This window comes from Nematolebias whitei, chromosome 15 (assembly GCF_014905685.2).
Source record: "Nematolebias whitei isolate Nwh7 chromosome 15, NemWhi1, whole genome shotgun sequence".
Lineage (NCBI taxonomy): Eukaryota > Metazoa > Chordata > Actinopteri > Cyprinodontiformes > Rivulidae > Nematolebias > Nematolebias whitei.
Genome location: NC_056512.1, coordinates 28481248 through 28497909, shown reverse-complemented (window position 1 = coordinate 28497909; position 16662 = coordinate 28481248). Strand labels below are relative to the sequence as shown.

General features: G+C 38.8%; 1 protein-coding gene across 1 annotated transcript in view; it reads left to right on the top strand.

The window, feature by feature from the left end:
• The window catches only part of spag9a (sperm associated antigen 9a), a 33037-nt gene that overhangs the window by 1582 nt on the left and 14793 nt on the right, over positions 1–16662 (top strand). The window contains exons 2-14 of the mRNA XM_037688934.1: positions 2133–2253; positions 6319–6389; positions 6477–6565; positions 6650–6800; positions 9735–9821; positions 10693–10819; positions 11854–11947; positions 12030–12151; positions 14362–14376; positions 14641–14698; positions 14794–14946; positions 15984–16035; positions 16128–16258. Of these exons, the coding sequence (XP_037544862.1) occupies positions 2133–2253; positions 6319–6389; positions 6477–6565; positions 6650–6800; positions 9735–9821; positions 10693–10819; positions 11854–11947; positions 12030–12151; positions 14362–14376; positions 14641–14698; positions 14794–14946; positions 15984–16035; positions 16128–16258 (1271 nt within the window). The remainder of the gene's footprint in view (positions 1–2132; positions 2254–6318; positions 6390–6476; positions 6566–6649; positions 6801–9734; positions 9822–10692; positions 10820–11853; positions 11948–12029; positions 12152–14361; positions 14377–14640; positions 14699–14793; positions 14947–15983; positions 16036–16127; positions 16259–16662) is intronic.

The following is a 16662-nucleotide window of genomic DNA, read 5'->3' as shown; positions in this document are numbered from 1 at the left end:
TGGAGGTGTTTGTCATGTTATTGTGTAATAATCTTCAGTATATCTTAATTGCATGTTAGTAGATCATTTTAACTGATAATGTGATGCTCATTTAACCAAAATAATTATTAGGGGCTGCACCAATTGCGGTTTTCTGCTCAACGCCGATCCCCGATTTCTAAAAAGTCTGACCTGCTGATTCCGATTTTTGTCCGATACTGATTTTGTTTTATAAGCGACACTGTCAGGTGTTATAAGGTCACAATGCACCTTCAACTTTCCAATCTTATTTTCTTGAAAAACATACACAATCCTAGAAACAATACAGATTTGTTTTAACAACAATTGTCTGAATTTCATTTATATTTCAGAACACTACCTCATGGACAGTTAAAACAAAACAAACAAAAAAAATCTGTCAAATCGGGGCCGATTTATCAGTGCACCCCTAATAATTATTTAAATCCAGTTTGTAGACTTTGATTTTATGTTAAATAAATATTGCAGCTAATGAGTACTGTACATCAGAAAGTCTCTGCATTTCCTTTAATGCAGTGTAGTAGTACTTTCAGGAAATACACTCGTCTTCTAAGCTGCACACCCTTAATTTCCAGTATAGTTGATTTGTTGTGTTGTTTCATTTTGTAATTAGGAGATAAGGGTCAACAAAGTCATTTTCAGACTTTGGGAAGCTAAAATGCCCGGGCGTGGTGGCGTTAGCGTAGTATTCCTGCACTCGGACGCTGTTTTGTGTCAAAGCGTTGTGACTTGGCCCGTCTGTCACAGCTTGCTTCAATGGCCCACAGCGTTTTCACAGCAGGGCGGCCGGCCCAGTTTGCAGCAGCCACTGCACACACAGACATGCAAAAGCAGCCGAATAGCTAACCAAGTTGCTCACACACATATTCTGATGATATGGTTGTAAATTGCTCAGGTGCAGTATTAAATAGAAATGCTCCTTTAAAATGATGCAAGCAATGTTCACTGGAATGAGCACAGTTTCTTTGTTCGCACCCCTGAGTAGGACTAAGGGTGCAGCTGGAGAGGCATGATCTTTGGTCGAAACGTGAAGCGTCCTTCAGCTGCTTTTGTGCATTTTTTATTTTTTTGGTCATATTGTCTTGAGTTCAAGTGTCAACAGGCAGATCCTTAAATCTGAAAGAAAACTGAAGCTGCTTCCAGATGACACAAACAGTTCAGTTTTTCGTGTGTTTTTTGTTTTTTAGCCTTTTATTTACTGCATTAATCTCACACATTATTATTATTACACATTATGCAGTCTATTTAATGTTCATAACAAATCTGTTTGTGGCTTATTGAGAACATAAAACAGGCTGCAAATGATTAGATTCAAACTTAGTTTTCTTTAATTTACAGATACATTAGAGGACGCAGGCACAAAGTGAATCAGCACAAGTTATTAGTAATGTTTATACATGAAAGAAAAGTCCGCAGTTTGGGATTTTTGCTTGTAGCTATTCAATTTTAAATGGAACGTTTGTAATTAATTCCAGATTTAAATGCTTTTCATTTCATATCAGGTTAGTTTTTAAGTAAAGGATCTTTAAAATGCATGTTTTTCCACACAAACTTCCACATTAGATGCTTCATAAACAGTTGTTTCTACCAGGATCATAGAGTTTTAATGGAATTACTTTGTTTCCATTTGTAACCATAAAGTTCAAGACTTTATAGATACTTTCGCATCAAAGCACGTGAAGAGTTTTGTGCCCACAGGAAGAAGGAGAGACACATTAGGGCCTTGGCTTGCCCAGCTGCACAGGATGTGAACGTAGACTCACACAAACACAAATGTTTTCCTGTTCGGGGAAAGAAGCTGGAAGGAAGTGACATTTATGAACATTTTATTTTCAAATCTGTCATTTAAAAAACAAAACTCGTGTAGAAAATCCTATTATTACAACAAGACGGTTCTATTTTCATAACATAAATATTACTAATTATCCTTTCACTGATGTATTAGTGTTTTTTTGTATTTCATTTTATCTTCAGATTTTTAAATACAAAGTACTTGTACTTGTTTGCCTTAAACACCATCAGATTCTGAACGGTAGATAAGTTTTTATGGGTTTTAATTGGAAGCCTGTGAGTCTTGACTAAGGTTTGTTATTTTTTTCTGTGTGTTTGAGTAGAAGTTTATCGAGTTTGAAGACACTCATGAGCAGGAGAAGAAGGATCTGCAGAACCTTGTGGACAGAATGGAGTCCAACTCCCGTCAGCTTGAACTCAAGATCAAGAACTCTGCAGACCAGAGTAAGAATATCTTTATATGGACCAGGAAGACTCTGTTGACTGTTCTCAGACCTGTTTTATCTAAACTTTGAATTATTTCCTTCCCCAGATGTATGCTAATGTCCAAATGTATGCAGATGATGTAGTAATGTCAAAGTCTTAACCCTTGAAAATCACTTTTTTTTTGCATGTGGGGACAACATTTTTGTCCTTTATGTTTGCAGGAAGTCCCTATATGGTGGTTTCCTGTCTGGTGTGGGACTCCATTTTAATATAAAAACTAATCCCCCCCCCATCCACACCCTGCTACACACACACACACACACACACACACACACACACACACACACACACACACACACACACACACACACACACACACACACACACGTACTAACATATACATTCACTATTCTTGCTGTTTTTATGGACACTAATAGGATTATAGGATGTTATTCTCATCGTTTCGTCTATCATTATCCAAGGAGGGTGCCCCGCCCTGTCAACAGAACCAAGCACCCTGTCTAACGAAGTTCCAACCCCCCCGCAATCACTGCAAGGTCTGCTAATGGCCAGGGAGCAAAGATTGTTGGCAAGAACCGGTCGCTTCGGCTTCGACCTAGCATCGGTAGCGTAGCGCTCTGCTAACGCCTGTCGAGGCCAGTACCATAGGGCAAATACTAAACTCCATCTCTTCATGTGACGCTGCATTACAGTTTAGTTTATTGTTGGATTAAACAGCTCAGGCAATGAAACTGGCTCCTAAATTTGGTCTTGCTGGAAAATGTGGAGTCACACACTGACTGGTTTAGCGGCGGAGCAGCAGAGCTGGTTAAACTGAGTCATGCACTTAAAGTTGAAACAAGAAAGAAAAATGATCTCCTCCTCACATGTTTCTCCTTGAATTTGAATAAAAGCACAGACAGGTTATACAGAAGTAGTAGATTCAGTCTAGTAAATGCAGTTTGGAAGTGTTTATTCTCCTGAGTAAATAAAGAGTTTGGCTTGTTTGTAATGGTTGAAATTAAATCTCCGCCACTCCCTGAGGTGAATCATTCATTCACTCCTGCATGTTGAAGCACCTGATCTGATTATCATGGAGTCATAGTCCATCCATGCTGCTGTGAGCCAGCTCATAACACCATCGAAGGTGGATGATTGTAGCTTTTAGCTGCCTGCGCATGTGCCTGTAAAGAAATAATTTCACATGTATGAATATTTAAAAAGACCAGAATCATTCTGTTAAACTCTCTGTGTTTGCTTAATAAAAAGAGCTCAATTAATTAGACATAAATTATGTATTTTCATATATTATCCACAAAAACTTCATAGTTTAATGTATGTCTGAAGCGTTGAGCTTTTTTCTAAAAAGGTGTCTTGATTTGAAGTAGACCACTTTTTTATTTTTGTTGAATAAAAACCACATACTGACCAGAAATAAAATAATTGATGTTGTGCCCTGGTTGCTCAAAATCAGCATCGGTCATTAAAAAAATCTCTTGTCTTGATTTTTAGACTGAGTTTAAGACCCAGATTAATCAATTATTCTGATGTTTGTTGCTGTTTTGTGTTAATTAAAGACCTCAGGGAAATGCCTGCTTAAATTACACTGACTGACACATAATGCAGATGTAAACAGATGCTGGCATGCTGCCTAACAAAAAAAAAGTCACCACCTGGATTTAACTAAACAAACCAGTAGGAGTCTTTTATTGACATGAAATACTGCACAGAACACGGTTCAGCACTCAGGGTTAGAAGAGAACATGGAGAGGTGGAGGTATGCACTTGAAAGAAGAGGAATGAAAGTCAGCTGTAGTAAGACAGAGGACATGTGTGTGAGTGAGAGGGAGGCCGGTGGAACAGTGAGGCTACAAGGAGCAGAGGTCACAAAGGTGCAGGACTTCAAGTACTTGGGGTCCACTGTCCAGGAAAATGAGAAGTTTGGTAAAGAGGTGAAGAAGAGAGTCCAGGCAGGATGGAGTGGATGGAGAAAAGTTTCAGGAGTGATTTGTGATAAAAAGGTGTCAGCAAAGGTCAAAGGAAAAGTTTACAAGACAGTGGTGAAACCAGCTATATTGTATGGTCTGGAGACAGAGACATGGACAAAAAGACAGGAGAAAGAACTAGAAGTGGTGGAAACGAAGATGTTGAAGTTCTCCTTAGTGACAAGAATAGATAAGATTAGGAATGAGATCATCAGAGGTACAGCACATGTTGAACAACTGGGAGATAAAAGTTAGAGACTGAGATGGTTTGGACATGTCCAGAGGAGGGACAGTGGGTATACTGGTAGAAGGATGTTAGAAATGCAGCTGCCAGGAAAAAGACAAAGAGGAGAAATATGGATGCAGTTAGAGAGGACATGGAGGTAGTTGGAGTGAGGACAGAGTGAGGTGGAGGAGGATGACTCGCTGTGGCGACCCCTGAAGAGGGAACAGGCAAGAAGGAAGATCAAACAGAAAAAAACTGCAGAAACTGATGAATTTAGATGAAAAATTCCCCAGTTCAAAATTGAAAACGGAAATATTTGAGCCATCGTTGAGGAAATGTGACTGGAAAATTAAAACTTGAAACATCCCGATCACGGGCTGCGCGGTGGCACAACTGGTAGAGCTGCTGCCTCTCAGCGAGCAGGTCCCTGGTTCCAATCCTGGTCCGGGGGCCTTTCTGTGTGTAGTTTGTATGTTCTCTCCGTGCATGCGTGGGTTTTCTCCAGGTACTCCGGTTTCCTCCCACAGACCAAAAACATGTTAGACTGATTGGTAACTCTAAATTGTCCCTAGGTGTGAGTGAGAGGATGAATGGTTGTTTGTCTCTTTTGTCTCTCTGTGTCCCTGTGATGGACTGCAGACCCGTCCAGGGTGTCCCCCGCCCCTCACACAGTGATTGCTGGACATGGGCACCTGCGACCCCCGTGACCCAAATTGGAAGAAGCGGGTAAAAGATAATGGATGGATGGATATCCCGAGCACTAAAACCACGTAACTAGTTATCTCACCAATAAGACATATTAAAAGTGTTCAGTTTGTCTGGGACGTTAAGAATAAAGTAGATAAATGAAAAAACGTCATGTGATCTAATAATTCCAGATTTGCCCTCTTTCAGTGATATCTTATAGTTTTAGTCAGGACAGATAAAATAAAAAAGCGTCATGTTTGTTGCCTACTGTACGAGCTGTGTACCAATTTGTTTTATCTGACCACTGAATATATCGAATGAACAGGGTTAGCTGTTTTTTCACTTCTCTTTTAATTCAGTCATTCTGTATTACAAATCGTCAATGCTTAGATTTATTAAGCTCAGATATTGAGTTCAGGAATCGCATGACATCATTTTTGCACATGGATTGTTTCTACTGTAGATGGAAATATACTTTGCTTTAAGCCTGTTGCAACTATTTTACACGCTGCAGTCAAAGCTAAAGGGGGTTCAGCTGCGACTTTTTATTTTTAAGCATCCCATTCAGACAGTACATACATAATGCATCATATTATTAATATTTAGCCTCATTAATCTTCTCCACAGTGATTTATCATATCTGCTAACACACGCCCAGGACTGGTCCCTCTTCTCTTTTTTTAGTTTGTCTGCAGAAATTTGATGAGTCACTCCGGCAGAATAAACTCCCTCCGTGATGCTCAAATAAACACCGAGGCGAAACGCCATGAGACAACACGCAGAAGCTTTAGCTGCTGTAATTGATAGTATTTAAGCTTTAAACTGAATATCAGTGTGCAGCTCAAAGTGGGGTTTAGGCTAAAGCTGAGGCTCTAATAGAGGATTAGATGTTTTTGTCACTGTGCAAGTCAGCTCAGCACTAAAACCTTTTTGACAAGATCATTCTTTCTGCCTCATAAAGTCCCTGTCCCTCGAAAATATTCAGATTTATTTCGCAATTAATCTTTTTTTTTTTTAACAATTTGGTGAACAATTTGGCATTTTACTAAGTTAAATTTAATGTTTTAGCTTAGAAATTTGCTTAATGCTTTTAATTCCACTTTTTGCTGTATTTTCTTTTGTAATTTTTCATCGTGCATCTTGAAAAATAACCATCTTAAACTGGGATATTTCTGTCTGTTTCAGTCAGCAGGTTAGAAGAACGAGAGGTAGAATTAAAAAAGGAGTATAACTCCCTCCATCAGCGGCACTCAGAGGTACGATGGAAAGGAGGCGCAGGGGGGAATAAAGGTGAATTGTTATCTTTAACAGAACTCGTGACAAGTTTTTATTTGTCTCTGCAGATGATCCATAACTACATGGAGCACGTGGAGAGGATCAAAATGCAGCAGATAAGTGAGACGTCCGAGTCGAGCAGCGTCGGTCGAGTCAGGTGCGACGAGCTCCTGTTGTAAAGCGCAACGATCACAGTAAACCTTTTCTTCCAACATGTTGCCTTTTGGTTTCTCCTCTGAAGGAGAGAGCGGCCTCTCTCTTTGGGGATTTTTCCTTCCTCTGGAGGAGCATCTCTGTTAATCCCAGATTCCCACGCTGGAGCGGAGACTCCGGGCACGGAGGGCTGGAGGTTCACGGACTCTTCACAGGTGCGCTCCAACGCCAGTCTTAAGGTGGGTGTGTTGGTGGCGCCTCGCTGATTATTTGTCGTCAGAGGAGAATTTCATACGTGGTTGAGAGCGACGATACCTTCACGATGACTCATCGAGGCATTTGGTAATGATAGTTGACCTGCAGTGCACTTCGGTCCAACTTAAATAATGTTTGTTTTAAAGTTCTGACAAAAAATATGTGTTTTTATTTAAAAGCTAAAACCACCTGGATTTATTTCTTGCCAACGCAGTAACTCTTCATGAGTTGTCCTAACATTAGAAACGCATCAGATATGGAGAGCATCACATTTCCTGCCTGTTTGAAGTTGTACCGCAGCAGTGAAGATAGATGAGCGTTGGGCTTTAATCCATTTCAGATAGCAGGTCCTTTGATGAGACTCGTGCACTAATGTGTATTTTAGTTGGCGTCGCACAAAACCACCTCTGTTTCCAGACTCCTCTGGCTGCTCATTCAGACTTCCTCCGGTGCAGCATTCACAGGAGATAATTAAATGAACATAAATATTCATGTATCTTAGCATTTTCTGTTTAGCTGTTATTAAATTTACTTGTGATTGAATTTACGTTTTGCACTCAAATTCATATGAAATTGTGTTTTTTTTTAATTATTATTCTAACGTTGATCTTTCAATTTGTCAGTTGTGCTTTTCTTTTTGCTACACCGTAGCTGTTTTCTATGTAAAACAGGTTTTTATCAACGTGTTAGCATCTGTAGCAGCTGTAATGCTAGTTCCGTCCTTATTTTTGTTTAAACTGGGACATCAGCTGTGCGGCGCAATGCATGATGGGAGTGATGCAGATATAGAGCACACAGCCGGTCTCTGAAGAGACGAGCTCGCTGCGACCTTATGTAATCACTGTTGCAGGACTGGTGCTGTTGAGGCTCAGACGTTTTTAAAAACATGTGGCTCGTTAATGCAAACGCCCTGTCAACAGAAACATCCAGTTTATTTATAAGATGCAGTTTATTTAGATTTATTACGTGCATGTGACTGCATGTCGGACATGTTTAACGTTCATGCTGAATGATTCATACATGCACGTAAAAACTTTTCATTTGCAGCAAACTGGGAAAATATTGATGTTTTCACAATCACTGCGTTTTATTTGGATTAAAACAAAGTGAGTCCTAGTAAAAATGTACAAAATACCATTTACAGTAGCTAATCTTAAAAATGTACATTTAATAACTAGTTTGGCAATTAACAAAGTTGAACATTTCACATTTTTGTTTCCATGTTTCATAACAGAATTTTTATTGTATTTACTTTTTGACCTTTTTATTATTTTACCATTTTATTACTTGTTTTTATTACTAAAATATGTAATGCAAAATAAAACAAATCACATGACAACATTTTTATTTTAGCACATGTTTGTGTTTTAATATATTACAATATATTTTGTTATAAAAGTATTTTCATATCTAACTAAAATCATACAAATTACATGTAAACAAAAGGCTTTTGACACCACTGTTGTTTTATATTATTATAACATCAAATATAGTTTTGTCACTGTGATAAGCATATACGCAAATATATTTTCAGAACAAACATTTAGATTTTAAAAACAACTATTATAATAATAAACTTTAAGAATTATAATGTGATAAACATTTATTGTTGGTGTGGTTGCTAATTGTCTCGTACCTTGCTAAATGCATTTTTTTTTTTAACGAGCAACATATAATTCTGTTAAAATAAACTTTTTTTCAGTATTTACTTAAAAATACTGTCAACTAACCAGAAGTAAATAAAATGAAAACAATCCATTTCAAGAATCCACAAGTAAACAAACTGAAAGTTTTGGGTTATAGATTAGAAAAAAATATGTTTTGTTAAAATTGAAGCAACATTTACTTTAGGAAAATATCAACCAATCAATCAATCAACACTTATTTATACTGCCCTTTAAACAACCAGTCAAAGCGCTTCACAGTATAAAAGTTAAGACGATTAATAAGAACATTACACAAATGCCACTAGCTGTTTAAACCTAAAAATGTTTTTAGGCGAGATTTAAAAAGGTCTAGATCAGATATGGTGATTAAAAATGTTTATGTGGCGCCACATCGTGTTCAGATAATGGCTGAGATGCTAAAACATGTTGGTGAGCGCCATGACAGAACATTATGAGGCAGTCAGGGAAATCTACATTTATCTAATCAAAAAGCCGCACTTGTGAAATATAGTGTATAGAAATATACTTCAGGAAAAAACTTTTTTTTTTTGGTGCAGAAAACGTTCAAATTAACCAAACACAAGCTTCATGTAGACAGATAGACTAACAAGAACTTAAAGAGGGTGTTTTAGATGATGTGTGGACTGCTTTGATCATTTGATCATTATTTAATTTCCCTCTGGGATTAATAAAGTATTTTTGAATTTGAATTTGAATTTTGTCAGGTTTTGATGTAAAAAAAAAGACTTCACACCAACAACGACTGACCTCTCATGGTCTCTAAGTTCAAAATGAAAGCAAAAAGTGCATTAATGTCAAAATAACAGCCCACGTATTTCTGAAGCTTCTAGACTAATGTTGGTGTTAATCAAAGCTTATATCACCATCACAATATTCAGTATTTAATATTTTGCAGCTCTGAATTGAACTAAGAAGGATCCTTAAATCTTTACATTTTGAGAAGCCTAGAGGCTTGACAAAATAAAACAAGTATTATTAGATTGGTTGCAGCTCATCAATATGTAATTAGGCCATTTTTTTTATTAGTAAAATAGTAATTACTTGTACAGTATTTCCAATGTTAGATGAATAATCCCTAAATAACCAGTAATCACACACACATCAGCTTACAGAGTTGTCCATTCACTCCACAGTCTCATGCACACTTATGGGTGGATGCATTTCTGTTGAACTGCTTCTGCACGTGCAAGCTTCATTCTTACTCTCCCCCCGCCCCGTTCCCTTAAGCAGTTGGACTTTGCCGACCCCCCAAAGGAAAGGGAGGGTAAGAGTTCGCAGGACCCTGCTTGGGGGAATTCGCTGGCGGACGACTACAAGGTAACCGGTAGTTGGATGATCGCCGGCGCTGCTGCTCTGGACGGCACTGTTCGTGTGTGCATGTGTGTGGGCTTCTGGGCCGTAGTTTCCTCTCGCTGTGCCGTTTCATACGTCATCCATTTATAGACCCCACCACCACCTCATAGATCGCCAGAGCCACATTCAACCACGTGCCATCTGTTAATGATGGGACGGCTTAGTTGCATCTGGCCTCTTGTTTTGTTTATGTCTTTAAAAATGGGTCGGTTTTATGTTTGCTTTTGTATTTTTGTTCATTCTTGTAGATTTCTAGCTTTAGTCGTCATGCGCACTAACAACATCTACAGCCAGTGTTTTAGTTTTCAGTGGACTTTCATTTTAGTAGGTTTTTAACTTCTTTGTATTTGTGTTTTGTAGAGTTGGAACTGTAGTTCTCACTGTTGTTGTGATGTTGTGTTACGCTCTCTGCAGCCTGTGCAGTCACGTTTGTGTTCCCGCTCTGCGTTGTTCACGTCGACACTGTGTGACATGACATGTGATGTACAAGTTAAACCCACGAGTTAAATCTTACTTTCTGTTTGCTTGAGCTCCAGTTGCATCCAAACATTTCCCCCTCTGTGTTTCAGCTAAATGTCCAGGGTCTTTGTCCTCGTTTCTTTTGTTTTTCTGCAGAAAATAAAACGGTTGGATAGAAGAAATTGTAGTTTTGAGTCTTGTGCCTTTTGTTCTACGCCTCATATTTACCAGTTTTGTTGTGTTGTTGTTTCTCGTGTGTTGTTCTGTTGTGATCCAACATATTTTTGTTGTCATTTTAGATTTTGTTCATTAAAGGTGTTTAAATCTTATGAACGTCTCTTAATGTTTCGGTAAGCAAGTCTGATTTACGTTTTAGGATGAACTGTCGGACTTCACCAGCTCCAAGTCAGCCGCCCAGATAAACTCAGACATGGAGAGGAAAGATGGGAACAGTAAGAGTACAGAGGTGCAGGCTGCACCGGGGACCAGAACCATATCAGTGGGTAGGTTAAACGTTCTTTTTCAGGCATTTCTTTCACTGTTTTTATAGAAAAAAATGTTTTCCGTTATTTCCATACCACTTTATTTATAAAGCACTTACAAACAGCAGCAAGGCCAACCAAAGTGCTGTACAGCAAAATCAAAACAAGCGAAGGACTTAGAAAATATACAGAGATCCAAATAGGTAAAGACAAGAACTAAATGACTAAAATTATAGAACACAGACAAGTTACAATCAACTCACACAGTGTCAAACGACAGGGAATAAAAGTGTGTTTTCAAACGAGACTTAAAAACAGTGAGAGGGAGCCTGCCTGACATGCAGTGGTAACTCTTTCCACAGTCTTGGACCTGCAACAGAGAAGACCCGGTCACCTTAGAGCTTAAAACGAGTGCCGGGAACGAATAAAAGCATCTGGTCTGCTGACCTCAGAGAGCACTGTGGGACATATGGCTGCAGCAGATCAGTAAGATAGGAGGGGGCAGAACTGTTCAGAGGTTTAAAAACATACAGAAGTATTTTAAAATGAATTTGAAAGTGAACTGGGAGCCAGTGAAGGGAGGCCAGAAGTGGAATAATGTGCTCTTTTTTGCCTGTACCAGTTAAAAATTGGGCTGCGGCATTTTGAACCAGTTGTAAACGTGCAGTGGAGGTCTGACTTGATTCTAAAAAGAACTGCATTGTAGTAATCAAGCCTGAATGTTATGAAAGCATTTACTACTGTCTCAAGGTTAGTTTTGGACAGTATGGGCTTCAATTTAGAGTCGCCTCAACTAAAAAAAAACCAGGATTTAACTGATGTTTGACTGTTTAGTTTCATGGAGGGGTCCATTTCACTCCCGGATTAGTGACTCTTTGTTTCTCTAACGGGGCTAGAGAGGAAAGATCCATACAGTGGCTCTTGATTGTTCCATTAGGAGGAAACAACATGACTTCTGTCTTCTACTCATTAAAGTTTAAGACATTTAAATCCATCCAATCCCTGATGTCAGCCAGCACATTTGTTTCTTCTCATACATGCTCTGTGATGTGCAGGTTTGCCTGAAAGTGAGGAAAACGCTGATGTGAAAGGTATCATTGAGTCTACTCCTGAGCTGGACATGGAGCTCATCGCATACAAACCCTGCAGGTAGAACACAGAACCGAGGGTGGTTTGAACCGGTTTCACTGTGGGCCATAACATCTCCTCCTGTTGCTTTTTACTCTTTCAGTACTCCCACTAAAGGTATTGAAAACATGGCGTTTGACCGGAACACAGACTCGTTGTTCGAGGAGCTGTCCTCTGCAGGCACCGGGCTCATTGGGGACGTAGACGAAGGGGCCGATTTGCTCGGTGAGTAAAAAACTGGCCAATTACAGGAGAAGTTCTGCAAAATCTACTGAGGATAATAATCTGAACTGTGTACAAATAACATTTTTATATACATTTTTTGAATTGATCATTTTATCAGCCCCTTGTCTTTAATATTTACTATATTTATTGGTTTCCAAAGAAGCTCCATTTAAATTTTTGGCTCATTGATAATTAAACCTTGTTTTGAAAACAAGTACCATATTTTTCAGACTATAAGTCACTTTTTTTTTTTTCATAGTTTTACCAGTTCTGTGATGTATAATGCAAAGTGACTTCTATACGTTTTTTTTCTCTTTATTCATGACACAATTTTTGACTTACATGTTAAATGTTCTTTCATACTGACATGAACCAAAGACAAAAAAACATTAACATTTACAGCTGCGAGAGGGCCCTCTAGGCTTTTGACAACTATATGTTGTTCCTCTTCTGCTACCCCCCCCATTCTTCCTCTGGAGTTAACGAAGTTGTTCAGAAGCGACACCAAGGATGGTAACTTGCTTGTTGGACTTGTTGGCTTGTTCTCTTAATTAGGCTTGTTCAGAAGCCGAGGTATGTTCTGTGTGTGCGCGCCGTGCACAAACATATAACTGTCGGGAGCATAAGTCCATGGGGGTGTGTCCGCAACCTGTGTCTCTGCTGTGACAGACTCAGACAAAGGAAGGGAGGGGGCCCGGGGGGGGGGGGGGCTGTCTTTCCCCATAGCTGCTGCAGCTTCAGTGAGACCAGGCAAGAGCAGCTTGTTTATTTAAAATAATAAAGTGTGACCCAAAGAGAGCCTTTAGTCCCCACGGTGACCACTGAGCGGGCCAGGCCACCGGGAAATGTCCCAGCAATCCGGACGGTCAGTCCGCCCCCGTGTGTTATTGTTATTTCAGATTAAATGTCTGTTCATGCACTTTGTGAAATACACTTCTAAATAAATGCAACTTATACTCCGCAGCGACTTTTTTGTATAACATATATATATAATATATATATATACATTTTTTGTTGTTTTCTCTTCATGATGCATTTTTTCGATGTATAGCCTGGGAAATATGGTACTAGCATAGTTTTTATTTGTTTGGATGAAAACGTTACATTAATTTGGGAGTCTTTATTGTGGTGCAGTTTAAAAGTTTCACTCTCCAAACGTGTCACGGTGTGTTAAAGTTAAAGACGATCGACATTGCTGGTTAGATTGCTTCAAAACTTTTCCTAACAGTCAGCATGTGGTTGTCTTGAGAAGCAAAATAAAATGGAAACTTTATTATTATTATTATTTTTAATTAATATGATATAATTATTTTTTCTGTTTATTGCTTTGAAACTAGTTTTTTTGTTGTTGTCCTTTTTCAAGTGGCCTTTACGTATTACATGTTTTACTACAAAGACCTTTTGACGTCATGTTTCAGTTCATTTATACCACTGGGTTAAAAAAAAGGTTAAATGTTGACACGTTTTTTTACAACCAGGCTTGAAACATTTTCATGTAGCTGAACCAGTTGAAACGTATCAATATATGCAGAAAGACGTGACTTCAATGTGCAGCTACTGATTGTTTTGTGCTTTTTTTTCCAGCTGTGAGTCTGTTTTACCGAATTGCAGCAGTAATAAGCTGACCAGCAGCAGATCTCATTCTTAGTCACAACATTGTACCTCCAGCTCCTGCTCCTCGCTGCCACGCCACTCTTTGTGCTGATGTTTGCTCACTTCTGCTCATGTTAACATCACCTCTTTTCTCTCCTGTATCTCATTCTCTGGCTCTTGTCCATAAACCCAGTGGAGTACTCTGGTGTGTATGACCTCCAAAAAGTTTTCTCAACTTCAAAACATTTTTCTGTGATGTCCCTTGAACTCCTTTCCACCCTTCCTTCATAACCCACCTCAAAGCTTCGTCTTCTTTATGTTTGACAACTGTTAGTGCACAACTAGCATCGTTTGAACATAATTTTACGCATGGATGATGGTTTTTAAAGGTTCTTTTGCAGCTGTAATAATTATTTTATGAAGTAATTTTTTTTACCCTTGTTGGATTTTTCTCCTTGTGTTTAACTGCTGCAACGTTTGGAGTCAGCTGCTTCACATTTAGCTCTGGCTCCTTCATTGTTTTGGTCATTTCACTGTCTCAAACTGTATCCACATTTCTTTCTCTCTTTCTTTCTGTCCTACTCTCCCGCCTGACTTGGATTGCATGGTTTTCTCAGACCTTAGTTTGATTGGTAAGAAGCTCGCCCACTCTCTCCATTCTTCTCCTGTCAGTCATGTGACTCGTGCTGTAGCTTCTTTTGTTTGCTGTGATAGTTTGCTGTTTTGTCAAACCTGCAGTTATTAGGATCTTTCTACATCTTTGTACCATGTTGGGTTCCTTACGTTAGCGTGAATTCATCTCTGTAGTGCTAAAGTAGTCATAGCTTTCATGTGTCGTCAATTTTTCTTTCCTTATTTCCTTCAATTAAACTAATTTTGTTCCCACTCTTGCTCAGGAATGGGCCGGGAAGTTGAAAATCTCATCCAGGAGAATTCACAACTGCTTGAAACAAAGTGAGGACGGCTGTTTTAACTCTCCTAATGCTTGGTTTTTGTTTGAATATGTTGTGAGTTTGTTCCTTTTTTTTTTTTTGCATTTTATTTTGTAGGAACGCCTTAAACGTGGTGAACAAAGACCTGATCCTGAGGGTGGACGAGTTAACCTGCGAGAGGGAGATGCTGCAGGGGGAGTTAGAGGCTCTGCTTCAGGCCAAAAACAAGCTGGAGGAGAAAACCAGAGAGCTGGAGGACGAGCTCAAAAAGTAAGAGAGCACAGGAACCACTTATGGAGCATTTTACACCAAAATAAAACCACTTTGGTTCGGCTTTAAAAACTAATTGTTCAGAGGATTTGATCAAATATTTAACTAAATATTATTTTTGTCAGTCAAAAACAACTTTAAGACCTTTATGATTAAAACTTATAAATTACAAGCAAATCAACTAGAAAGTTCCTGGAGAAACTTTGAAAAGGACTGCCACGTTGCAGCCATTTAATAAATATATATTTTACAGTACTATGTGCAGGGGTTCACTCTCAGCCACCACCATACCAAATTTCAGCTTTGAAATTGACTTCGGTGGTCATTTTGAATTTTTAGATTTGAATTCAGAATGTGTTGTGCATCGCCGTCAGCTACCACCACACCAAATTTCAGCTCAGTTTTAGCATATTTTTTAACTTTTTGCTAAAGTGGCCATCTTGGATTTTTAGTTTGCATTAGGAACATATAACAACTCACTCTCAGCTACGACCATATCGAATTTCAGCTCAATATCTCAAAGAATGACTGAGTTATAGTCAATTTGGAGTTTTCTGAGGTAGGCAGCCATCTTGAACCAAAATGGCTCCAAAAGTTCACAAGTGTTTTGTTCAGACGTCTTCCGTCTAGGTCATGTGACCTCACTGTGGCAATTGGAGGCTGTTAAGAGTTCTGTCTGTGTTTTTCAATAAGAAAAAGGGCATCTTTGTTTGCTAATTATGTCGCCATGGTAACTCAAAACAACAATAAAAGTAATCTAAAAAAGTTAAATCTGGTCCTCTGGACATTCAAAAAACAAAACAAAAAAATAAAACCTATAATGGATTAATTCTAATTATAAAAGCAATAATACACATCACGGTGCCGAGCTGTTCGTTTTGATATAACATTTGTGAGGGTAAACATTGCGGTTCGGGACACATTAAAGTTGAAGGAAGAGCGAGACACTTTTCAGGTGGATAATAATAGGTGGCTGCCTTTAGGCAGTCCCCAAAAAATGTCTTTATCTTTCAAAATGAATGAATGATCTTTTCCAGAGTACGACTGGAGGTGGAGGAAGTGAAACAGAAAAACAAAGACGAAGAAGATGTGAGTCTTTTTCATAACTCCAACAAAATTTGTGCATTTCAGTTCCTGAAACGAGGACGGTTATTTACTGTATTTGTTTTGTTTTGTCACAGAGCGAGGTGCCCACGGCTCAGAGGAAACGCTTCACCAGAGTGGAAATGGCTCGAGTTTTAATGGAGAGGAATCAGTACAAGGAGCGACTGATGGAGCTGCAGGAAGCTGTGCGGTGGACGGAGATGATCAGGTACACCAGCGAGGTGGACGAGATAAACGAAGTAAACGGTTAACTCTTAACACTTACGTCTATTAATTATAGATATTTACTATAATTGCTGCTGTTTCTCTTTACAGCATACATCAACGATAGATGTTGACTGAATAATTATATTTATTTAATAACCAGCACCAGTAGACCTCACAGGAATTTGACCAGACCGTTATCCTAACTTTAACCAACAGTCTTGTATTTACCAGAGGTTTTCAGAAATGAAGTACAGTAGTTCCTTGTTTATCGTGGGGGATCCGTATCCTGAAGCCCCGCGATAAGTGAAAAACTGCATAGTAAGAATAGTAGTACAAGTAGTAATTAGTAGTTTATTTTATTATATATATATATATATAGAGAGGAAATGGATCGAGATGTAATGG